At 31.9% G+C, this 25,600-nt stretch overlaps 3 protein-coding genes across 6 annotated transcripts; 2 read left to right on the top strand and 1 right to left on the bottom strand.

The window, feature by feature from the left end:
- Positions 1-3,421: 3,421 nt before the first annotated feature.
- Positions 3,422-5,028, top strand: LOC101266900 (transcription factor HBI1). Its single transcript, XM_004233473.5, has 4 exons — positions 3,422-3,892; positions 3,991-4,134; positions 4,222-4,605; positions 4,688-5,028. The coding sequence occupies exons 1-4, from the start codon at positions 3,572-3,574 to the stop codon at positions 4,754-4,756; spliced, it is 918 nt and encodes a 305-aa protein (XP_004233521.2). The 5' UTR covers positions 3,422-3,571; the 3' UTR covers positions 4,757-5,028.
- An 8,810-nt stretch (positions 5,029-13,838) lies between these two features.
- On the top strand, positions 13,839-17,353 carry LOC101267195 (anaphase-promoting complex subunit 10). Its single transcript, XM_004233475.5, has 6 exons — positions 13,839-14,446; positions 14,536-14,596; positions 14,978-15,070; positions 15,176-15,246; positions 16,836-16,940; positions 17,037-17,353. Exons 1-6 carry the CDS (start codon positions 14,271-14,273, stop codon positions 17,104-17,106), a joined length of 576 nt encoding a protein of 191 aa, XP_004233523.1. The 5' UTR covers positions 13,839-14,270; the 3' UTR covers positions 17,107-17,353.
- A 1,186-nt stretch (positions 17,354-18,539) lies between these two features.
- Positions 18,540-22,140, bottom strand: LOC101267676 (tubby-like F-box protein 5). Of its 4 annotated transcripts, none has more exons than XM_010318915.4 (6): positions 21,851-22,140; positions 21,469-21,546; positions 20,661-21,037; positions 20,484-20,571; positions 19,622-19,751; positions 18,540-19,498 (listed from the first exon to the last, which is right to left on the bottom strand). In XM_010318915.4, the coding sequence occupies exons 3-6, from the start codon at positions 21,021-21,023 to the stop codon at positions 18,829-18,831; spliced, it is 1,251 nt and encodes a 416-aa protein (XP_010317217.1). In that variant the 5' UTR covers positions 21,024-21,037; positions 21,469-21,546; positions 21,851-22,140; the 3' UTR covers positions 18,540-18,828. The 4 variants fall into 4 exon arrangements, with proteins under 4 accessions (XP_010317217.1, XP_069149462.1, XP_004233524.1 ...); XM_069293361.1 differs by having other exon boundaries at positions 21,776-22,003; XM_004233476.5 differs by lacking the exon at positions 21,469-21,546 and having other exon boundaries at positions 21,851-22,084.
- Positions 22,141-25,600: the final 3,460 nt, after the last annotated feature.

Genomic DNA, 25,600 nt, shown 5'->3' with positions numbered 1-25,600 from the left:
CGTTTCGTATATTTCATAGCACGTTTGTAGGTGTGACCACAACTTATCTTTTAAATGATTAAAAAATTTGTGGGGATAGAATGATAAGTAGAAATTTAGTTAAAGAATTAAAAGAGAAATGAGTCTTCCTCATAATTTGAAGTCTTTTTTTTTTTGAGTGGCCAAAAGAAGAGTATACCATGATAATTTTGCACAATTTGTCTCTAGCTGCCTTTTGGCTCTCTCTTGTTTTTAACCTATTACTTACTTTTAAGAATTACGAGGTGGAAAATTAAACTCATATCAATAAAATATCGTTACAAATTTAATTCTTTACGAGTATGAAAAGACTATTAAGTGAGATACTAACCAATAGAAAATTTCTTTTCGATCTACTCCTAAAATACTATGTCCAACAGACATGTTCTATGTAAAAATATCATTATGCGTGTCAATTAATATTCCTTTATAGTTTATCGGATCTTGTATAGTTATATGAATATATCTGATGTATTTGTCCTTTTATTATGCTTTTGAGACATAATTCTTCACTGACTTTGAACCATGAATTCTCACTTTATCCGTAACGATAATCAATTTGATAATCCTGATAAGAATATTATATAATAGCTAACATATACTTTAATCTTTTAATTGACTCATGATTGTCACTTTGCCCTTATTGTTATGCTGACAAAAATAAAACTCTCAATTAATTTTACATGCTACTAGATTTTGAATCAATAATAAACTCTGATAGTGTATAAAAAAGTAAACTACACCTCAATGCTACTGTTTTGGATAGATTTATGGTAGGATTTTTTTTTTTTAATTATTTAACCCCAATTTTGTTGCTTTATATATTAAAAAACTTTTTCTCTTTCACATACAAGACATATCATGTGAGATTTTAGAGTCCTTTCAATTTATGTTTATTTTCTTTATGACCTCCACCACCAATAATGTCATAGTGTTTTTGTCTCCTTTTCTATACAGAGACAAAAATCGTTTTATTTCTGAATTTGCATTACATTTTCAATGTTTGCAATTGTTCTTAGACACAATCCCTCAATACTACCTATAAGTTTATTTTTATTGATGTTGATGTATATATTTAAAAGAGATTAAAAAAATTTATATGATTAATTTAACTATCTAATAAATGCTTAGACACACACAAAAGTTTTTTTTTTTTCAAAATTTGAACCACAAATGTGTAATAGTAACACTTGATCATGTATTCAAATGATCATCAGTTAGATAAATCTAAGGGGATTGATCAGTTGATGTATTAATCCGAATCTTAAACTTGTTTAGTACAACATCTAATCAATTAGATCTTTTGAGAACGTTGCAAGACTTTCTGATCAGTAGATGTTTGATATGCAGACTAAATTATTTTATAATTATAGTCTTCTAATTATAAATTCTGGACTACCTTATTCAAATGAAAAAATCAGGGGCGGTGCTAAGTTCATCTGAACGCACTTCGATAAGAAATATATCATTTACACAACATTTATACGTATGTATAATATATGTTGAATTGTTGACCCCTTTTGAGTTTTGATCTTTTCGTATATTTACTTTTTATATGTCAGACCTTCTTAATAAAAAAGCATTGACACTGAACAAGATAATTCTAAAATTAAATGACATAAAGTGTGATATTAGAGAATTAAGTTTGCATTATACTTTTATACTGTCATCCAAACTATGAAATTTTGGTAAAGGATAGTGGGCAATTGACTACACAAGTCATACATATGGTGAGGAAATTGATAGTGAAATATAGGAAAAGAAATAAGGACATATATATATATATATATATATATATATATATATACACATATATATTGCATATTGATCTTGAAAAGACTTACGAGGAAGTCTCGAGGGAAGTCCTTTGGAGAAATCTAAGGGTTCAAGCAGTACATAAAAATGATCTTTAGCAACAATTAATTAACGACAATAGCTCGATTGCTGCTAAATATGTATTTTTAGCGGCAATTAATGCTCTTTGTATAAGTTCGTAAAGTCTTTAGCGACACTGGGTCTAATAACACTTAACTAATGCCGATAAAATTTTTAGCATTCTTTATTAATATGTCTACTTATTGCTGCTAAAAGTTGTTCTTGTTGTAGTGAATTCATACCAACGATTTATATTAGAGCGATAAAGAACATGTATGATGTATTCAGGACTTTGATTAATCACAATGATTGGAGGAAATTCAGAGCACTTCTCAATTGAGATTGAGTTAAACCAGAGATCTAGTTCTTATCTCGTTCCTATTTTCCTTGGTGATGGATGAATTAACACGCTGTATCCATTATGAGGAGCCATGGTGGATGATATTTTTAAATTACATAGTATTGATTGATGAGACACGCAATAAAGTTAATGCTAGGTTGGAGGTATGGAGATAAACTCTCAAGTCTAAAGGGTTTAGGTTGAGTAGGACCAAAACGAATTATTTGGAGTATAAATTTAGTGATACACACGCTATTCTCAAAAGAGATAATTTCAAGTATCTTGGTTCAATAATCCAGAAAAATTGGGATATCGACGATGATGTCAGTCGTGATTGCATGGTGCGTTGTGGATGAAGTGGATATTTGCTTTCGGAGTCTTGTCTGATAAGAAGGTACCACATAAACTTAAAGTTAAAGTGGTTAGACCAACAAGTGTTGGCTAGTCAAGAACTATCATGTTCAAAAGATACAAGTTGCGAAAACGAGGATGATAGATAGATGTATGGTCACATTAGGAAATATAAGATTAATAACGAGGATACTGGAGCAGGGTGAGAGACTAGACCTTGTGAGGGAAACAAGATTGAAATGATTTGGACATGTGAAGAAAAGATATATAGATGCCTCAGGTTCAAGAAGAGGTAGAGGCAGGGGAAAAAAGTAGACATGACATGTGGCAACTCCAGACATAATCTTAGATAGAAGAGTATAGAAGGTTTGAGGTCGTATTCAAATTTAATGGTCATAAATCATGCCTACCAAACATCCCTCAAAGAGTTAAAAGACTGGGACAAATGAAAAGGACTTGGCAGAAGAGTTGATTACTACAGTTAGAAATATTGAAACGCCTACTTTTAAGATGTTAAACATGTTTATCTCTCTCCTATTATAGGCATAAAAGCCGTAATATCTGTTGCAATGGCTTTTTTTTTTAATTCGGTATTCAAAGTTCATATTAGAGCTTCAATTAAATCTGAATCGCGCACTGCAGAATCCATTCAGGATGACGCTTCCAACAAAATTTTCTTCATATTAAAGTTCGAATCCGAAATTTCAAATTAAGAATGAAACAATCTCACTAGTGCGTGTTGCAATGTCCTTTGATTCCTTTGTAAAGAGTAGTACTGCACATAACCCCACCACTGTTTCTTCTTATCTCCACATTCTTGATTTGACATTTGCCCATTTTCCTCCCCCTTCTCTACCAATCCTCTTCTCATCTCTATAAATCCTTCCTCTCTATCTTTTTCCACTTTCACAAACCAACTCTTACCACAAACATTTTACTTCTCTGCTATCACTATTTCGCCGAGTTTCGTTACAGTTGTTTGCAAACATGTTACAAATGAGTGTTCTTGAAAGACAAAGAGCAGTGTTGGAACGTATTTATAATCATTCTAAGCAGCAGCTTTCTTCTCTAGTACCTCAACAAGAACTTGCTCATTTGATTACCGGCTGCGTTCAGGGGAATTTTAACATGTTTGGCGGGGGAGATTCTAATTTTGTTAATTTTCAAGAAATGGCTCGTCCCTCTTTCTCCACAATATCGAATTCTTCGATTACAACAGTGTCTCCGCCACCAGAGAAAGAAAGTGACTTAAGTAGTATGATAGCTCCAAGGGAAAATGTTGTTTCTACCAAGAAGAGAAAAGCAGAGGTTTGTAATAGTATATACAGTATACCATTATGCCTCGATCGTATATGATTTCACTCAATTAATCTGAATTATCCATGTTTTGTTCTGTTTTTTTGCAGTTTTCTGAGGAAGAGGATTGTGAGAAAAGCCCGGGGAATGATTCAAAGGAGAATTCGAAGACGTCTGAGGTTCAAAAACCTGATTACATTCATGTAAGGGCACGTCGTGGCCAAGCTACTGATAGCCATAGTTTAGCAGAAAGAGTAAGTGGACGTTGTTAAAAGCTTAAACTGTTAGAGAGATACATACGTTTACTGTGATTTCTAATAGCAATTTTGGCCTTATTGCAGGCTAGAAGGGAGAAAATCAGTAAAAAAATGAAATATTTACAAGATTTAGTTCCAGGTTGCAACAAAGTGACTGGCAAAGCTGGAATGCTAGATGAAATCATAAATTACGTTCAATCGCTTCAAAAACAAGTCGAATTTCTCTCCATGAAGCTTGCTACTCTGAATCCTAGGCTTGATTTGAACACCGATAACATTTTCGTTAAAGATTTACCTTCTTACATGACCACTACTTTTCCACCAACAGTAGCAGTTCCAACACTTTCAGAATATAACATGATCCAACACCAGCAAGCTGGAAGCACCGGTGATGTCGCACAAATGGCACCCCAAAGAAGAGATTTAATGTCATTTCCTGACACTTATATTGGTTCTTCACATGTTACGGTAATTACTCAACTAATACTTATTATCTCAGAAAGTCATTTTCTCGTTATCTTTAACTGGATCTGTTACTGTTCTATTGCAGGTAGTACAACCGCAACAACCAACTTTTGAGCCTGATCTGCAGAGCTTATTCAGTGTCGGATTTAACTAGTATTGATCTCATTCCAATGGCTCCTATCCTGTACACAAAATCCGCGTACTTTCGAGTCCAATTTTTTTTTGAAGTTAGTAACTGTGTTAGAAGGCAAACACCCCCCTCCAACCCCATAAATCACCTTGAAGAGACATTCAAAATTCTTACATCTTACACATTTTATAAGGCATGTTGTAATTTGTTCATATGTATAGCCAAAGTTGCATCCAGCCATTCACTATTTGACTGATATGTAATAAAAGATTGAATTTTCTACTCTTTCTTTTAAATTATTCCCCTGATATTCTTATGTTTGAATGTAACAAAGCAAAATTGTTAGTGATCTAACTTTTATGGTTAAGACAACAACCCTTTGAATTATAGGGTAAACATCAACAAATATGTTAGTCTAAGAATGGAAGATTTTACATGAACGGTCTGGTTGATTTTTCAAATGATCGCTTAACTAATAGTTATTTAATATAGAAAGTGATTTTCTGAGATAATAACAAACGTATGGTGAAATTTGGGGGGGGGGGGGGGGGGGGGGGTATTCATAAAGATGTGCTGTGATGATTGGGGTAATCTACTCTTAACAAATTTGGAAATCGAGAACCTTTCAATAAAAAAACATCTTATATCTTCTCGGTGAATATACTCAACATGAATTCGAATTATTGAGGTTAGTAGACATTGAATACCGAATATATAAAAGGTGGTTCAGTCCATGAAATATCACGTGTTCACATAGAATCCGGAGAAGAACCACACACAAGGTGGTGCATTACATACAATAGATTCTGAAACAAGTATTAATGATTGATTTTACAATTTGAACTCATGACATATAGGTGATGTTTCCTTCTAAAGCAAAAAAAAAAGGAATTTAAAAGGAGAAGAGAGAAGGTGAAATACATTTTAAAAAAAAGGGATCTATTCCTAAAGAATATGTTGTGATGATTGTTATTATCTACTCTTAACTGATATGTGAAAATAGAGAACCTTTAGGTAGGGAGCATTTTATCCCTCATTGAATATACTCGATAAGGATACGAATTACTAAAATTGAAACTAATAAATTTGGATATCAGATAGCTCAGTACACAAAGTATCTCATGCATGTTCACTTCGAATTGAAGAAGGAACACTCTAAGGGAATATGATATAAACAGTCTATCGAAATATATATATTAGTGATTAATTTCACGATCATTTTGAATAATTTAGAGAAAAGGAAATAAAAGGAGAAGTAGTGGAAATTGATGGGCAGTGGTTGAGTGGTCCAAATTTTTAGTTGCCTTTGCTTGTGAATTATGCTTTGTTTTAGAATGGGGACAAAGAGGGGCCTTGTACAAATGGGACAATCACCTAATCAACAACTGGTGTTTTCTTCTGAATCGACTTCTACTCCCTTACAGCACATGACAAACCAACAATGTGTTTCAAAGTCCATAGTGCAACTAAATTTCAGACTCCCTACGTTTCAATTTAAGTGTCTTAGTTTGATTGAATATAAATTTTAAAAAACAAAAGTGAGACTTTTGAATTTTGTAATTTAAAATTATATTTGTGTGTACTCATTTGAATTTTATAATCTTAAATTTGTCATATAATATGTTAATATTAAAAACTTACTAAATATAGAAAGAGACTTAGTGTGATTTGATTGGAAGATTTCAACCAACTTGAGAAACACAGAGAATTTGTTCCATTGTCCAATGAATGTTTTCAGACCATTGTGTATCTAGTGTATTAGCTAAATGAAGTAATGAAATAAATGACAAGTCTTCTCTATTTGGACATGATTTGAAATTAGTGATTTGATGTTTAATTTATTTGAAGTTGAAGTTTTGTTTAAATATGCACTTTAAATTTTTTAATTTTGCATTTTTTCTGTAATAAATATAAAAATTTCATAAGTCATATGAAAATTGTAAAAATTTCTCTAATTCTTTCTAATATAATTTTACTAAATGGATAAGTTCATAAACAAGATATCATAATATAATCAATATAGAAAGACATCACATTGATAGTATACATATTATTACAATTTTAAAATTGGGGGTACTAGAAAGGAAATAGGGAAAGAAATTATAATGTGATAGTCGAACCCTCGCCAATAAGGTGAAAGTTCAGGTAGCCAATCAATTGAGCTACTAATTAAAATTTCAAAATCACATGTTTGCATGTTCTTTTATAAATAAATATTTGCGATTACAAACTTTCAAATACACATAATTTTATAAGGATCCATTAGTCTATGATAATTTACTTCGACACCTCAATTATGAGTTGTACCTATTGAACACCTCTACCTACTTGGATTTGAATCATCTGAACATATTTTTGAAAAGCAAAACACATAAAACCCTCTCTGAATTTGATAGCAAAATTCACTTTTAGTACTTTAACTTTACGGATAATTATTTACCCCTTAATCTTCTTTCAAGTGAATCAAAATGCACCCAAATTGCTGAGATGACAAGTCAAAAAAAATGAGGCGCGTAAAGACAAAGAATTAAAAAAAAAAAAATAAAAAAGAGAACCCCAATTATTTTTATAACCTTTATCCAATAATCTTTTTTTTCTTCATCTTCTTCTTACCTTACCACCCCCAATCTTTAGTATCACTAACCCCACCCCCACCTCCCCATCCTTTCATCTTCCTCACACCCAATCCACCCCTCCCGCCCTCAACCACCACACTTGCACTACCCTTTCTTTTTCTTCAATCCCCCCCCCCCCCCGGAACCCCCACTCCTACCCTCTTTATTTCTCTTCGAATCTCGGTGCTTCACACTTTTGTTCTTCTTTTTCTTTGTTGAACTTTTCAGATTTTTTCTCCTTCTTCAAAACGTCCCATCCCACCCTCATTTCCTTTAATTTCTATCGATAAGCCCAAAAAATATGATGAACAAGAAAAAATAGGAAAGTCATCAATTTGTTCTTGTTTCTGTTGACACCCAATTTTGACCCTTTCCGATAGAAATTAATTCATGAGCTTCTTAAATTTTCCAAGCAATTTAAAATACTTAGTTTTATAAATTCTTAAGAAAAAAAATATAAAGTTTGCGTTATTCTGAATAGTTTTTTCATTTCTTATAACGTTTGAATAATATATATATATATATATATATATATATATATATATATATATATATATATATATATATATATATATTACATAATTATGTATATAATTAGTATATTTTATGATTATTCAAAAACCATCTCAAAAATATTTTAATTTTAGTAAGTATTCTATTTAGCTAATTTAGTTTAAATTATGGTTATGTTTTGAATCACTATTTAACAATTTTAATAATTATATTACTAAATTAAAGAAGCTCGTTGATTAATTAATACAAATTCTTTTTTTTAAGGTTTAGCCAATTTGATTTAACTAAAATGGGCCATCTTTAAATTCAACCCCTTTGCCCTTTCCAAAAGTCAGATTTGGGCCCATGTCTTGTTCCAATTTCCCTTCTAATTCCCAGGCCCACTTTACTTCTATTTAAGTTCCAGCCCATCCGCTCCTTCAGCAACCCAATTATCCCTTCTTCCAAGCCCATTTACCCTTTTCAGCCCCAACATTAACTCCCAATTCGGCCCAACACCTCTCATCCAGCCCACTAGCTAAATCCCAACCCAAACAATAACCCGACCCAACCCAACTTCCCTCTCCCTCTTAACCTGACCCGACCCGTTTCCCCTCCCCTTCTTCCCCCTCATCCCACGCGTTCCCCAGGAGACAAAACCCAGCAAAGAACAGAAACCGCCCGCGTCTCCCCTTTCTCTCGTACGAATAGTACGCCTAGGTGTCGAAATCTCCTCTCCCCTCTCGTCCTTTCCCTCAAATCGGATGGTTATCCTCTTCAATCCGTTGAAATTGTACAAAGGTCGACAGTTTTCATCCCTATCTTAAGGATTTCGAATTCAAATTGGGAGGTGAAGTAACGATTTTACCCCAGCCTTTTTCGGGATTTCCTCCGCTCTCCACCAGTCGAAAGTTGTTATCCATGGCTATATATATTGTCATTTGCTCTTGAGGAAATACTCACAGTAGTTTCAAGAGAAGAAATAGATAAGCACATATACACGTAAGACCCATCTAAGTTGTGACGAAACAGAGGTATTGCCCAGAATTCTTGATCGTTGATTGAGTTCGAGTACCCTAGTGAAGACAGGCTCCCTGCTCGCACCGTCTCAGTCTCGCTGCCTCCGACAAGGTAATATTTCCTCTTGCGTATAATTTTCTCGTCCTCTCAATATTTCTGAAATGATTCCTTCCGTTACTTTAGAGGTTTAAACTGCTATCAGGTTATAAAATCTTTGACCTGAGTATGTGTTATAGCTGCTTATTTTCGTATGGTTAAAAGTCTTGTTGATTCTATGTAGTTCCGAACTGCTCTTACGTCTTTTCTTTTGGTTTCTTTGTTAACTTTGTGATGCCGGAGTTCATTGAAATTTGCTTTAGCCTTTCTTTTACAGTGTTGGTAGACCCATTGATTTGTTCTTGCTAAATTTTTGAGGAAGAATACACTTCCAGTAGCTTTTTGCCCAAATTTTATGTTGGTTTTATTGTCTTTGGCCAACAAGTGCGTATGCTATTCCTCTTCCATGTGATCACTGCCTCTTCCCCCTCCCCTTTTATTTCTATTTACTAGCATGTCTTCCGGTCCTATCTTGTCATGTGAGGTTAAGGATAAATGCAAATGAGGATTTCTTAAGTGAAATGTGCACTTTGTCACTCTCGTATAGCATAAGTATGGCAAACCAAGTGCATGCATTTTTGTCTTATTTCATTTTTTTCTCAAGTGTTTTAGTTGCAATAAGATCTTAAGATGATGTTATTTCCTAACATTTATCCTATGTTGTTCTTTTCATGTGAAACTCCTCTCGAGTCCTTATGGACTCCACTCCAACTCGTTGCATTCTCTCGTTGAGCCGTAAAGGCCCAACACATATTCTTCGAGTCGTAGACCCCCTCAAAACTGGCGTACAGGTTGAACAAAAGAAGAGAGCTGCTGGAAATTAATTTACAGGAGGCCCAAACTCAAAATCTGAGTTGACGACAGGGAAATTACGCTCCTGGAAAGGAACTGTCGACTTTCGAAAGTCGAGAAACAGGCTGATATACAGACTGTATACACCGATATACAGGGACGATATACTATATATATGCTTAAAAAATATGATTGACATGGGAACGTACAGGGAAGTCTATTCTAATTAAAATTCGGAATTAGGCAAATAATGCGGACGTAGGGTGCAGCCCATATATATTAGTATACATTGTCGGGCGACGATATACACTTGTTAAGTAAGTTTTAAAAATTGTACAGGTGCAAATGTGCAGGGCAATACAGGGAAAAGTAACGAAAAATATATATTCAAACAGGTGCAGGGCTTGAGAGGTCCAAATGGGTCAAATATATGCTGTATACAGCATGTATACATTTGTGTATACATTGTGATTCTTTTTCAGGATTGGGCCAGGGCCCTTCAGCAATTTTCTAACAGGCCCAAGGGGCCAAAAATGTTTTTTATGCAGGATTTTTTTTAATTTGTTGAAAGGGCCCAAGTCCATATTTGAAATTAGCCTAGGACAGGTGGGCTAAAGTCCAATGGAATGAATTTGGGCAATAAGGCCCAAGTTCAAATTTTTCTTCTCCTCTTTATTTATTATTTGCTTGAATTAATTAATGTGTGGTAGGATTTTAATAATCTCCTAAAGGGTAGCCAATCATCATTATTTTAAAATTTACCACTTTATTTGCTTATTGTTGTTTATTTTTGTCACCATTTTCCTTAAGTTTTTTTTTTTAAAAAAAAATGTTTTTCTTTTAAAAGTAATAAGGAAACAAAAATTTTAAAAATTAAAGAATAAATCAAAGCGATGTCTTACTAAGTTAAAAATTAAAAAATATATATTAAAGTCATTTTAGTCAAATTGCCGGTCAACCGCAAGTTAGCGGGCATCCCGAGGGCCTAACACCTTCTCGGGATGTACATTGAACTTCGAACCTTTTCAATTGATTTTAATCTGTTTTAAATCTTTTGAAATTTTTCTTGATTTTATCAAAATCAAGTGGCGACTCCATAGTTTTGAAAAGTCGATTCTTCTTAAACAATAAGACTAATTGATTTTTCGAAATCTAGTCAATATTTTTTTCATTTTTAAACCGAAAAATAGTTAGTAGTATTTTTTTAAAATAAAACAGTTTCAAATTAAAATTAGTCTTTATGGCAATGATTGAATGGTGAACTTGAAGCTATTTTCAATGAAACTCTACAAATTTTTCATTTCAAATTAAATTTTTAGTTGTTATTATTTATTTATTTTAATTTTGTATCTTAAAAATTGAGTGTTGTTGTGAGAATGATTTTGAAATTTTGAATCTCTTTCAATGTGTTTTTTTTGGGATTATTTTTATTATAATCATGGATTAATTCTTATTTTTTGAGAGTTTTTTTACTTTGTAAAATTGTGAATAAATAAATAGAAACAAAAAAGAATTAAAAATCAAAATTTAAATGACGTGACATTGATGTGGCAATGACGTGACGCTAATGTGGCGCTAACGTATCAATGACATGACGCGTGTGGAATGCACTTGCCATTGTGAGACGATTTATAATATTAGGGTGTATTTTAATTCACTTGAAAAGAGATTAGGGAGGTAAATAATTACTCGTAAAGTTAAATTGCTAAAGTGAGTTTTCTCGCCAAGTTTAAGAGAAATTTTATGCATTTTCTCTTTTAAAAATAAACTAAAAATATAAAATGTATGAAGTGCACTCGTGATGACATGACAATTATACTAATCAAATAATGATATGTGTTATTTCTGAATCTAAAAAATATTTAAAATGTATCATAGAGTAGAGAAAAAAAAAAGAGTAAAGAAAGAGAGATTATTTTAAAGTAAAAAATATATATGAAAAAAATAGTAACTTACCCACACCTTTTATATATATTTTGGTTGAAGAACTTTCTTACTTTCACACAAATATACATCAATTTGAAGGCAAACAACACATTCAAGAGCAAAACAAATCTAAATAGAAAAATTCTCCAAATAAAATTCACACAATTAACAACAAATTGATAAATTTCAAACTTAAAGCCCTCTACAAATTAACATGATGAAAATGGTGGTGGTGTTGCCAATCCTATTTTAAATGGCAACATAAAAAAATATAAAAATACAGCTTGAAAAATTAAAGTGTTTGGAGAGAAAAAGAGGAAGAAGGATGTATGGCAATGGCTGCAGCGAAACTGGTGGTGTGGTGGAGGAATAGTGATGGCAAAGTGGAGGAAGAATAAAGAATTTTTTTTTTTCAAAAAAAAAAAATGCACAATTGAAAATCTTTCACTCGCTTATGCTGCGTGAATTACAAACAATATACCACGTAGGCAAAAGATGTTCAAATGATTTAAATTCAAAATGGTAGAGCTGTTCAATAGATACACGCTCTAGTTAAGGTGTTGTATTGAATTATGTGAACAACTTTAAGGGGTCATAGCTGCTTTAAGCCTTAACTATTCTTATAATCCTTTCGTATGGTAGGAACAATGACCTAACCCATCGGTGGTCCTTTAAACTTGGCATTAATTTTCACTTAGACACCTTAGCTAAGTTTTGTTCATTTTAGACATCTTATGTCATGTCTCGTTGTGTCATTTTAACACTTTTTACTGACATGACATAGTGAATGTAACACACTAACTAGCAGCACGTGAAATGCTCATTTAATCATTTTTATTTTATTTTTTTTCTCATTGTTTTAGCCACCATCTCTCAAAACTTGAATTTCTTCTATGGAGAAATAGTTTTGATGATGCTATGGACAAAAAACGATTTATGTTATCGCAAAAAAGAAGGACAGCAAAAAATCTTGAAAGACGTTAAGAGGCTACTTATGACTCAAGCCTTCTTTTTTTTTTTTTTTGCAAAATTTGAAATGACTAATTTTTTCATACAAAATATGTTTATTAGTAAAATTTTACATTTTAAAAAAATAGGAGTCACCATTCGAAATCTCAAATCCTACTTTTTGAAAAATATAATATTTAAAATCATGATCCCAAATCACATATTTAAAACACCTAATTAGATGATTTACAAAATAGTTAAAAGATAATTTTAACCTCCTTTGTTTACCCTTAATGAAAATTCAAATTTTAATTATTTAGATGTTAATAATTTCATTTTTATTTTTATTTTAACTATTCATTTTTTAATTAATAAGTGGGCTTTTTAAACCAACAATTTGGCATGGATAATGATCCTAAAGGATGAAAAAAATACTCTCATTCTTCTTAATTTTCTTTTTTTAATTCTATCAAAGCAAACTCCACACTCACGTTTTTGACAGTTTTGTAAAGCGATTGATCTCAAATAATTTGCACCCTAATCAAATCGAGATCTCTTTCTATACAAGGACTCGTCATAACATAATATTTTGTTCGATAAGTTGGTCGATGACATGGAGATATAGATTGAAAAAAGTATTGAAGAGAAGTGATTAGATAAAACATGACGCATCTTCAGTTTACTAAAAATATGACCTTAGATATGAGGACATGTAAATCACGTACTATAGAATAGAAGACTAATTGTAGGTAGTGGAAGATTATTTTGTTTCTTCGAGGGTTTAGGCTTGTCGGTGTTTGTCATTTTACTAACCATATTATTCTGGCTTGGGATATTAATCATGGTTTATTGTTTAATGTGTTTCGACTAGAGCTTTATTACACCGCTTTCTTTGTTAGTTGCTACGTTTTCTACATTATTTCCTTCTTTTTATTCTTTGTTAGTTGCTATGTTTTTTACACTGCATTTGCCGCTCTTGAGTCCCGTCGTCTTTCAAAAACCGACTCTGTAGCTACCTTTACAGGTCATGATAAAATCTGCATATACTATATGCTTTTATCCTAACATTCTACATTCTATCCCTCTCATACCCTATTATAAAATTTTACTAAATATGTTATTATTGTACGATAAAATCAATTATTTCAAATTATCACCCCGAACACCCCTTATAAGTAAAATTAAGAATAGTTTAAGATGCAAGCTCTCCACCCTTTCTTTAATTTCTCAACTTATAATATAGTTACTCTAAGTGACAAACGTTATATTATCAAAACTAGAAAAGTTAGATTTAAAATACATTCTAATTTCTATGTCCCATTTTAATTACGCTTTTAACTTTTTTTCCCATCCATTAAAAATATTAATAAATGTAAAATATAATTTATTTTTCAAAAAATTACTTCTTCAATGTTTGGTTGTCAATTTGGATCTGATTTTTTAAAATTAACACTTCTTTTTTAGATAATTAAGATAGGAATATAATTCAAAATATTTGAATTTTAGAAGAAAAAAAAAGGTGTAACACATCCCCATTTCCCCAAATCCACTTTTCGAAATTGAAAAACAGTAATGCGCTCGAAAAGCTAGGGTTTATGTTGTTGCAGACAATTTGGGGATTTTATCTAGTTGAATTAAGAGCTTAATCAATGGCGGATTCATCAGAGGGTGAGGAAGAAGGGAAACTAACAGGAGGAAGCCAGCAGTTAGTTGTGGATGATGATCTCCGGGAGATGGGTAAAAAAGCAGCTTGGAGTGTCAGCTCTTATAAACCTGGCAATGGAGTTCTTTCACTTCGCGATGATAACCTTGAAACCTATTGGCAGTAAATATTCTCGATCCTCCGTCGCTGTTTTCTACTCTTAGTTTCACTAAATGCTGATTTTTTGGGTTTTGATTTCTTTGTGTATTCAGATCAGATGGTGCACAGCCTCATCTTGTTAATGTTCAATTTCAGAAAAAAGTTAAGCTTCAAGTAGGTTCTATCTCATGTACAACTATACATTTCCTTCTTCTCATACTTTGCTATTACTTTATAATCAAAAGATGTTATCTTTGTGGACGAAAATGAACAATCATTCTTAATTTCAGAAAGTTGTTTCTTTGTGAAGGTTAACAGTGAACATTTCCTTCTGTGAGTTATAGATTAACATTTTTTTGTTACATGAACTTTTGCGATGATTGGAAGTGTTTTACTTTAATACTACAATTAAGTTTTAGGTGAAAAGGATGAAATATGTCATGCATTTATTTCTTTGATGCATTTAAATTTTTGCAGCCGCTTCGTGACTAATCACTTGAGACTGGTTTTAATTTCTTTCATCTGTTTTTTTTTTTTTTGGTTAATTATTCTCAGTTAGTCGTCCTGTATGTTGATTTCAAGCTTGACGAAAGCTATACACCTGGTAAGATCTCTATCCGAGCAGGCGATGGCTTTCACAACTTGAAGGTAATAGTATAATGGAACTCTGAGATTAATAGTCCTGAATTAGTTATAGCAGTATAGTTTTAGAAACTTGAGACATTATGTCATTTTTTGTTTTTTGTTTTGAAGGAGATAAAAGCAGTGGAACTTGTGAAGCCAACTGGATGGATGCATATATCTTTATCTGGTAATGATCCGCGGTAAGAAATTTAGACTTGGTCCCCTGATTTGGCAAGTTTTTGACTTGTGTTTCCTTTACTTCTTTTGCCAGATTATGTTGCATATTATTCAGTAGCTCTACACAGTTCTGTCTTTCTAGAAAATTTATGAAATCAAATTTGCTTGTGTTTCTACAAGAATATAACCACTATGAGGCATTCAAATCATTAGAATTTCATTAGTCCGATGGTCCACATGGACATATATACAGAGCAGTATTTAATCCGAAAATCTGAAGTTGTTAAACAGAAGTAAGAAATGACACAATTTTTCTCATTTCTCTTACCGACTTATATATAATGAGAACATTCTTTTTCTTTTGAATCATAGATGATTAGATGTGACCCGAGTTTGTTTATGTTTAATCACACACTTATCCCAACACATTTTTTAGTAGAAAGAGTGATTTTGATGGTTATATTCGCAAAATGTTGATGAGGACTAAATACTAGCAAAATTGTTGACTTCAATCTCTTTCTTTAGCATAAGCAAGCGGCTAAATCTGAGCACAACTGACAATGAAAGATAATGTGCTTTCTTGAAACTACATAAAAGTCCCAGTAGGTGTTTGGACAATATTTGGTTTGAAGTTGGAAAAAAGTATTTGAAATGTGAAGTTGTGTATGGTCATGAAATTCACTTGAAAACGTCTTTGTGAATGTTGAAGACTTGTGAGTGGAAAACATTATTTCACTTGAAATACTGACCAAACCATAATTTCAATGTCAGTGTCTCTATTTCAATTAGAAGTTGAATTACTCAACAAATGGATCTCCAAATTTTTGTCTGCAAAATGGCACCAAATGTAAATAAAACTAATGTGAAGGATCTTAGTTCATTTCCTTACAAAAAAATTGAAATTTTAGTTTATTTTGTGGAGATACACGGAGGATTAAATCCAACCAAGACTAGAATGATTAGATTGTTGTCCACTTAGAATAACAAGGGACAAATTTTGTTATTATCTTGTCCTGTTCATCTTTCTCTTTTATGGATTTGGGGTCTCTGTTCTGTACTGACAGAAAGTGTCGACCAAATATCTGGATAACTTGCAAATGCAAACTGTTATTCTGACTTTTAACTTTGTTTTTGAGACAACCTCCAATTGCCTTGTGCAAATATGTTCTGCAAGTTTTGAACACCATCCTCACACTTGAGCTCTCTTAATTTTATTATATGAAGAGAGCATGAGTTTCTGCTCCTGTTTCTTTGATAGAAAAATTACAAGCCTACTAAGTTATCATCCTAAAAGAGGGAAAGGAGGAGCATTTCAGTTTGTGTAGGTGAATTTCCTGTGCATGAATTGACAAACTTTTCCGTGCCACATCTTGGGTTTAAATTGTGTAGAGTTCCCTTACAAAAGCACATCTCAATTTATTCATTTATTAAGCTTGAAAAGTTGTTGGATGGGCATCAACTTTGAACAATATCATTACTTTTGACCCTATTACCAATAAAATTATGTACTACCTTCTCACAGAAAAGTATCAGTTGACCTATCATGTGTCTGTGGAAGCTCTCTCTTTCATTATAAATTCATTGAGTAACCATGTCCTAATTTATGTGACAGTGAAACTTTTGTCAACACTTTCATGCTGCAAATAGGTGTGCTCTCGAATCATCTTAATGGAAGGGACACTCATATCCGCCAGATAAAAGTCTATGGGCCAAGACCGTGCGTCATTACCCTGTCTTTTTTTTTCTCTCTTCTCTTCATGTAAAATATCAGTTCCAGTAAATGTGCAAAGAATCTGATAGATGGCTTATGCAGGAACCCTATCCCTCTTCAGCCATTTCAGTTCACTTCTACAGAGTTTATTACTTATTCTGCTGTGAGATGAAGCTGAAGGGACTATCCCAAGAGGAAAGATGCCAACAATATTTATTGATATCAAAATGCCACAATTTTGCCATGAAAGTTGAAGAATGATCTTGCTACGTAGCTTTGGAACTTCGACTCCCTTTTGAAGTGTTATCAAGTACTAGCATTTTGAGAAATTGTATGATGATCTTATGTTGTGTAGCAATGTTGCCAAACTGACTTTGGCAACCATACAGATTATACCCCCAAGAAGTAACTTTATACAAGTCAAGGTCTGAAATCTGTCATTTACATACAGCCAACTTATTTTCATTATTTCATCTGTTGTAGAAATCTAAGATAAAACTAGCTACCAATCTCTATGCATATGCCTCTGGTACTGTTCAAAAGTTACCAGCTTCACCCACAAAAGCTAACTTCAGATTTAAATAAATAAATAATGGTCATACTAAACTTTCTAGTTATTCCACAACATAAGTAGGTCTTTCATTGTAAGATAGTATTCACTTGATAAACATTTTGTGGGAAGAAGACCAAATTGCTTATTTCAAGTTGAAGGTCAATATTTGAGTCAAATTAACTATGAATGGAAGTTGAAACAGAGAAACAAAACAGAAACTACCCTAAGCAAGCGTTTGATCATAGATTTTCAAATAATATTATTTGGATGAAAATTTAGATAAAATTTTATCATGTGTTTGGCCATAGTATTTGAAATATATATTTCATTTTTTTAGAAAAATATGATTTATACTCATATATTTTAAAAACTACCAAAACTAATAATAAGTTTGTATACAAGTCAATTGAATCTTCGTTATAAAAATAACAAATAGTGTCCATGACAATAGAGCAATGTGGTAATTTGGAGTGAGTGCAACAAACATCATTTCATACATCGTGAAATAGACAAAGCACATGACTTTGTTATCTTGAGTCTGTTGTTCATCAATAACCATATCATCATTTAACATTCACTGAATATTTCATTACTACTTTGGTGTTAATGTAAAAATTATGTAATACAACACAAGCAATAACTAGAGAGGGTGTTTTTGTAAAAGATAAAAATTTGGGGTAAAATTTCAATTTTTAAAAGATCCCAAATAATGAGATTTGGTTCAAACATTAGAAAAACTAATATTTGAAAATTTGGAATATTTGCCAAACAATGAAAAAGTGTATGGACAGATACTATTTGTCAAGTTTTTCTCCAAATATTATTTGGAAAATCTATGGCCAAACGGGCCTTGTCGTATTGTAGAATAAGCTTTCAAAAAGAGTAAAAACGAGGTAAAGCTAATACAAAAATAATAGATAAAATTATTAAATAATAAGTCAAGACAGAATGAAAAGAAGGAAGTCAAATTAACAAAAAGTTCACTGTAAGTATCCTTTACCAAATCGAACTTTAGGGAATTAAGATAATCGATTATGAATTATTCAGCAGAGTTGGAATGTAATTTGCACTATTTCCACATTTAAAAATACGATATTTACATAGAATGATAGTGTAATATAACTTAACTTGTAATAGTAGGTTAAACACTATTTCTACTAACACTACCATAACTCAAGTGGGTTTAGAGATTAATGCTGCTTTAGCATGATGAACAATAATACAATACATGTTAATACAGGTGCTGCTATCTACACAGCTACTGTTAGAGAAGCTGCACGTTGCACTACGAAAATCCTAACTTACAAATATGACTGAAACTGGAAAACATTAATTCCAAAATCATTCACAGACTGGTTTTGTGTCGAAGCTGCTCAAGCAGATTGCAAAGGCTTGATAGGCAGAAAGAGGATAGCGGTAATCCATGGTAAATATGTCTTTTCCGATTTTTCCAAACTGTAAAATTACTTTTTCTTGTTCCGCGGCAGGTATACTGTGAGGAGGAGCCACCGCTGCTACTAGCTGGAAATTTTTTACCGAAGCCACAGTAACACGACCTCTAAAATTTAGGCACCAACACTGCAATTGCTCATGCCATCTAGGGGCTTTGTTTTTAAGAACAAGTGACTCTCGAAGAGGCAATGCCACCGCTGAACTTGAAATACTAGGTGAACTGACATCTTTAGCTGTCTCTTTGGAATCTGAAACTGATGGAGGAGATGCCTTTTCACCAAAAGACCGAGGGAATGATGTTGGTGTTGGAGCACTGCCTCCCTCTTGGATAGAAGAGAAAGGAATAGAATGCATAGCACAATGCATTCTCCTAGGTCCTCTTGTACGGAGAACATTGAGTTCATAGGAGATGTTGGCGATACTGTAGTTGCATGCAGGTCCTGTTACGGATACCTGCTTTGTGCAGAATCTCCTACTACGTTGACTACGTTCTTGAATAGATGCATCACTGGGGGGTTGGTTATCGTATATGGTGAACTTGGTCCCAAGAAAGTTAGACCTGCTCAAGTTGTTTTCAACAATATATTAACAAAATGAGAGAACAAGAACTTCGATGGGTACTTTCAAAAGGGTAGTTAAGCACAAGTTAATAGAAAACAGTTAGCAGTTTGCGAGGACTTGCCTCAATTTCCCAAGGTAAGTATTACTTGCTCGAGAAAAATCATCTGCAACCAATGTAATTACAAAATCTGTGCTTGTTGCCCTCCTGATCCTTCTGGCAGCCAGCAATAGTTTATCACTCTCATCCTCAGCTGTCATGAAGTAAAAAGATCAGATGTCTAGGTGGTTAATGGGATAATGCTAAAGACAACTATGGAACTGCTACAGTACTGGTGCATTAAAAGGTTGGGAAAGACAGAAGTGAAAACTTGGAACTCAATTCCCCTTCAGCTGTCTGATGGACAATTTGGAAGGAAAGGAATGAAAAAAATTTGAAAGCAAAAGTAAATCATTAATTAGCATTAGGTATAGATGTATTTCTCTAATATTTTTTGGTGTACCCATATCTATTGTATATGAACTGAAAGCCATTAGACGTTTTGAGTTCTTCACACTTGTAACAATGGAGATCTTTCCATAAATACTTCTACAGAACTTTCTTGTTGTTGGATACTCAATAAAATGCCTTTAATAATCAAAATAGAATTTCAGATGTGCATCTCCTTAAAAAATCAGATCAGATGTGCGCCAATATTTTTATAATGAAAAATTATAGACCACAAACATTAAGAAGAAGTTCTTACTGTAATTATATTCCAGTGTAATAACTTGACAAGTATCACTAAAGACCCATCAACCCACGTGTACGTAACTCATCAAAGTAGAATTCAGGGTTTATGTGATGAAAATTGATTTATCAATCAAATACACAAGGTAGGTACATATTCGAGCCAGCAACAAAGCACACAATTATCAAAGAGGAAATCAATTTCATACTACAGTGTCGAAAAAGGGGAAAAGGCTAGAAGAAGAGCGTGACTTACATGGGGTAAAGCCAAAGTAGAGGCGATAAACTGAATTGTCACTGTCCCGTTTGATAAAGCAATGGATTGGGGATTCACGGGGACCAGGCTGGTTCAAAGCAGAAATACTTTCTTCAACTTAATTGACACGTTGGTGGTAGGAATAAAATAATAACCAAACAGAGTATGAACAGTTACCTGCTTCAGTGAAATGGGGAAGGTTATTCTACCACATTCCTCAGGAGTCCTGACAATCTCTTTTGTAACTTCTCTCCATGACTTGCAAACAGATGCACAAGAGATCACCACATTGCGAGCAGGCCAAGTTGTCTCACTCTCTTCAACCCTGCTGATTATATCAAAAAGTAGCTCTGGTGGTAAATTTGCCCATTGCCCTTGTTCACTTGGTTCAAAAGGGGCCACATCAGGGGCTATATGAGACCGGGTTCTGTTGCACCAATGTCTACCTTCCACTCTCCTCCTTGATATATTCCCTATCCCATCTCTCATCTCCCGCAGCTCACGGACAATGCTCTTGAAGGACATTTCTGTTGATCGCATCAACCAAATCTTACCTTCAATGAAGTAGCAAAAGATTTAGAACAACAAAGCAGCATAGTTTCTGTATTTCAATCATCAAATAAATATTCTTTAGACATGACAAAAGCCACCTCCCCAAACCCCTAACAGTAACTCTTTTCCAGTTAGCTGGTACACGAACTCCAACTATAATCCTAACGATTAAGCTATCATGTCATCGTCTATCTTGAGCAAATATTTATGGAAAGAATAACAAGTTCCCCCTTTTATCGTCTTAATAAGGAACTCTTAGTCAAGATCGATTTTATGTTCAAGATTCAAGAAGGGGAGGAACCACCACCCAAAGGTGCTTTTACGAAAGTATGATCACCAGTAGCTAATACCATTACCTACTACATACACCATGTCTTCAACTACCAGATCTTAACAATGTGGCTCACCTTCTATGTTAATTAAAAAGGATTACCTAAATATCATTAACAAATAATTAAACCGTAAACTTATTTATCTCTGCCCCATCCTCATTAGGGCGGGATTGTAGGATCTGCAAAAAAACAATGAACATGTAATCACCCCAACAATCAACATCAAGATTTATTGCGAAGAAGAATGAAAACTTCATCAATCAATCAAGTAATCCAAGTTCGACATTTGTGTTTTAGCAACAACACCAATTCAGAAATTTAAAATGCCAGTTTCCCTAACAATAAAACTATAGAAAACCCCAAATCCAAGAAAGTGAACAAATTAACCGTCAAAATCCATTTCCCTACCGATTTCAATTTCATTACAATGGTGGATAATTTTGTGTTACGCCGGTACAAATATATGAAGGAGAAGGAAAAAACCTGAGAAAATTAGATTAAAAAAAATGAGATCAATGAAAGACGGTCAATATCTGTTCCATCTGTGAGATCGCCGCCAGTAAACGCCGTTTCCTCCGCCACCAATGTAGAAGAAAAGGGTCAAAGATGATAGATACAGTTAAACTATACGTATGTAACCCCCACCCCACAAGTTGGATTTATTATTATTATTATTATTATTATTATTATTATTAATTTAATCCACTAATTTATTTTAGAAAAAATTAGGGTTCCTAATAGGGTAAAAATATTTATACGATATATTTTTCATTACTCAAACTCATCACTAAAAGAGTAATAATTATACGGTTAATTTGTATCTTAACTATTTTTCTAGTGTGTTTTTTATATTCAAAATTATATTTTAATGGGAGTGTTCAAGAATTTTATCCTTTTTAGACATTTCGTTTTATTTTTAGAAAAAAGAACTACTAATAGAGGATATAATTATAATATAAGACTTGAAATGGAACGAATAAAGGTGCAAACTTTGACTGTCATAGTGGAAAAAAAGTATAAAGATTCTTAATTAGATTTTGGTATTTGAAAAAGACATCAATAATTATGAAGTATGCATTTGTAACATGGCAAAATCATGACTTTCTTTGAAGTTTGAACAACTTTATATTTATTGAGACTTTTGTTTTTTTTTAATTGTTTATTTTTAAATTAATATATTTATTAAAAAATAATTAACGATTTAGTGAATTTTATCATTTTATGAAATAATTAATTATTTAATTAAGGGTATAATAGGTAAAAGAAATTATCCTTCCTTGATTTATCGAAATAAACAAGTAATTACAGATAATTATAAAAGAAAAAGTGAACAAGTATTTCGGAACGGAAAGAATATTAATTTACTTATATAATTTATATCTTGAATATTAAAAAAAAAAGTTAACAACAATTTATTTTATGTCCTTTAAATTTTTAATTCTTGTGAGTTATAATAGATTTTATGTAATTCTTAAATATATAAATTATTTTTTAGAGACGGTAAAGATTGTATGTACAAATTTGCAATCAAAACTAAAGAAGTTTGACTTTCAAAATTTAAAGTATTATGTAAATTGAAATAATGAATTACCTTTTCACATATATAATTTAGTTTTAAGTGAAATTGTAAGTAGTAAATTAATCGTATATTGTAAGATATTATTTGTATAGAATATTTGAGAAAATTGTCTACAATCACTCAACCTATACTTGAAACTTCAACTATAGACTTCAATTTCATGAATGCATCACCCTCCCCCCCCCCCCCCCCCCCCCAAACGGTTTAAAATTGATATAATTTACTCCCTGAACGCTTATGTGACACAATGAGTGTATTTCACTATCTCAAAGAGAGTGAGGACCAACACAGATAATAAATTTATTTCTAAAATTGATTTTCATAAATATGTGTATTTTAAATTATTCTTTTCTTATTTATGACCTTTCTTCTTCACATCAATATAAACCAAATATCTCCATCACTCATCTTCTCTAAGTTGCTGCGACCATCACAGTCATTGGATTTAGCATGACATTTCATTATTTCTCTTGATTCTAGAATTTTGATTATTCAATTTGTGTATGGAATTAGAAAATTTTAAAAATTAACTTTTTATTAATATTATTAAAATTGTTAATCATCATTTTATATGCCTAACCACATGGTCAAATATGTTAGAAAAATTTTATCTTGAATTTTGGTGTCCTAATTTAATAATTTAAATTCATGTTCAGAATGAATTTTGGGTTGTCAACAAAATCCATATGCGATTTTTAATAGAAATGAAAAGATTCATTGTTATGTATCCATTACCTCAATTTGAAGAATTCAACAAATTCATCCATGAATATAACTTGAGTATCAATCAAATGGTGAATGAAACGGTTAGGAATAAAATTCTTGCAGATTTTACCCTTCAAAATTGTTGTTGTGGTCATCGATGATGAAAACATGAAACCTATCAAATCCTTCAAAACTTGAGTTTTTTTTGATATATAAAGGTTCAAGACTTGATAATATTCATGGTAGGTTGGATGAAGTTAGTTGGGTTGATTGGTAAACTTTTTATGTTTGCAAGGAAAAAGAGATGAGTTCGGAGCCAAAAGGGTAAAAAAAGATTGTCAAAAATTTCAAAGAGGCATATCAATCTTTTTTAAACCAAAATGGCAAAATCGCTCACGAAGTAGCGATTTTGTCCGTCGAAAAAAAGTAAAATCGCTACAATATCAGCGACTTATTAAATTTATTTTTTTTTAAAAAAAATATTTAAAACAAGTCGCTCCAAGAGGAGCAATTTTCAAAATTAAATTTTTTTTTTTTGCTTTATTTAAAAACAAAACCAAATTGCTGCCAAGGTAGCGATTTGGAATCAATTTTTTTTAAATCAAATCGCTGCCAAGACAACAATTTTTAATTAATATTTTTTTAAAAAAAATCATGCAGCGATTTGCACTTATTTTTTTTTTGAAAATTTAATTATAATTTTTTAAAAAAAATTGAGTAAATTTTTTGTTTTTTTTAATATTTTTTTTTTAAAATGGCTCCAAAAAGTAAATCCTACCTATTTTTGTGTAGTAAAATTTGTGCACTATTTTTTTAAAAAAATAATAATTAAAAATCACTGTTTTGGCGGCGATTTGATTTTAATTTTTTTTAAATAAAGCAAAAAAATAATTAACGCAAGGAGCTGCCGACTTATTTAAAAAATGATTAAAAAAATAATTTTGAAAAAGGCTCCTCTTGGAGCGACTTGTTTAAATTTTTTATTTTAAAAAAAAAACACATTTAAGAAATCGCTGCTATTGCAACAATTTTATTTTTTTCGGCAGACAAAATCGCTATTTCATCAGCGATTTTGCCGTTTTGATTTTAAAAAATTGATATGCCCTTTTGAAAGTTTTGACAATTTTTTTTATCCTTTTAACTCCAAACTCAAGAATAAATGGTGCAAAAAATATTAATCAATGGCAAAAAATAAAAAATTATCAAAGATTTGTACCTTCACCTTTCAATAATAGAACTTGAAATTTCATAACTGAACATTCATTACTGTAAGGTTAAAACTATCACAAATAAAACTTGAAATTTTCTCTTCAATGGCAAAAAAAGTTTCATCAAACAAATGTAAAGAAAAAAAAGTAAAAGAAAAGAAGAAAGGGTCGGGAAAGAGAAGAAAAAAATATATAAGTAAAATACAATAAAAAAAAGATAATAATTTTTTTTAATTAAAAAATACATATATTAAGCGAGTACATTCACTTTGTAACACAAATCTGAGTGTGACCTTTTAAAAGACTATATATTTTATTTCAAAAATGTATTGGAGGGTAATAGGACCTCCTTGAAGGATAAATATGTTGAAAATTTGATAATAGATTAAGGAGGCATTTAATCATTTTCTCTGTTTTATTTAAACTTTTTTCATATAAATAAGGATGTTGAAAATGCAGTGGTTTAAAAGGCCAATAGAGTATTTATATAATTTGAATTTACATAGAGTTTTAAGAACGAAAGATTGGTCTTTGAAATTTGTGGATTTAAATAAATTATAAATATTTGTATCATTACAAATTAGTTCATTCAGGATAAAATTATGTTTTAAGGTTAAATTATTATAAAATTAAGTAATATGTCATTTTTTTAGACCGATTAAAAGAATAAAGTATCATAAAAAAAATAGAATAAAAATATTATCATTTGTTTGGTTGTTATAAATGGATCCATAAAATTTG

This window comes from Solanum lycopersicum, chromosome 2 (assembly GCF_036512215.1).
Source record: "Solanum lycopersicum chromosome 2, SLM_r2.1".
NCBI classification, from domain to species: Eukaryota; Viridiplantae; Streptophyta; class Magnoliopsida; order Solanales; family Solanaceae; genus Solanum; species Solanum lycopersicum.
This window is presented reverse-complemented; position numbering and strand designations above follow the sequence as displayed.

What these genes read in the sequence shown, in the direction of transcription:
- LOC101266900 (XM_004233473.5), top strand. Translation starts at nt 3,572, where the DNA reads ATGTTACAAATGAGTGTTCTTGAAAGACAAAGAGCAGTGTTGGAACGT. An exon ending in CCAAGAAGAGAAAAGCAGAG is followed by an intron (nt 3,893 to 3,990) that starts GTTTGTAATAGT and finishes GTTTTTTTGCAG; the next exon opens with TTTTCTGAGGAAGAGGATTG. An exon ending in TTGGTTCTTCACATGTTACG is followed by an intron (nt 4,606 to 4,687) that starts GTAATTACTCAA and finishes GTTCTATTGCAG; the next exon opens with GTAGTACAACCGCAACAACC.
- LOC101267195 (XM_004233475.5), top strand. Translation starts at nt 14,271, where the DNA reads ATGGCGGATTCATCAGAGGGTGAGGAAGAAGGGAAACTAACAGGAGGA. An exon ending in AACCTTGAAACCTATTGGCA is followed by an intron (nt 14,447 to 14,535) that starts GTAAATATTCTC and finishes TTGTGTATTCAG; the next exon opens with ATCAGATGGTGCACAGCCTC. An exon ending in ATGGCTTTCACAACTTGAAG is followed by an intron (nt 15,071 to 15,175) that starts GTAATAGTATAA and finishes TTTGTTTTGAAG; the next exon opens with GAGATAAAAGCAGTGGAACT.
- LOC101267676 (XM_010318915.4), bottom strand. Translation starts at nt 21,023, where the DNA reads ATGCGATCAACAGAAATGTCCTTCAAGAGCATTGTCCGTGAGCTGCGG. An exon ending in TCCCCATTTCACTGAAGCAG is followed by an intron (nt 20,572 to 20,660) that starts GTAACTGTTCAT and finishes GCTTTGAACCAG; the next exon opens with CCTGGTCCCCGTGAATCCCC. An exon ending in ACTTACCTTGGGAAATTGAG is followed by an intron (nt 19,499 to 19,621) that starts GCAAGTCCTCGC and finishes CAACTTGAGCAG; the next exon opens with GTCTAACTTTCTTGGGACCA.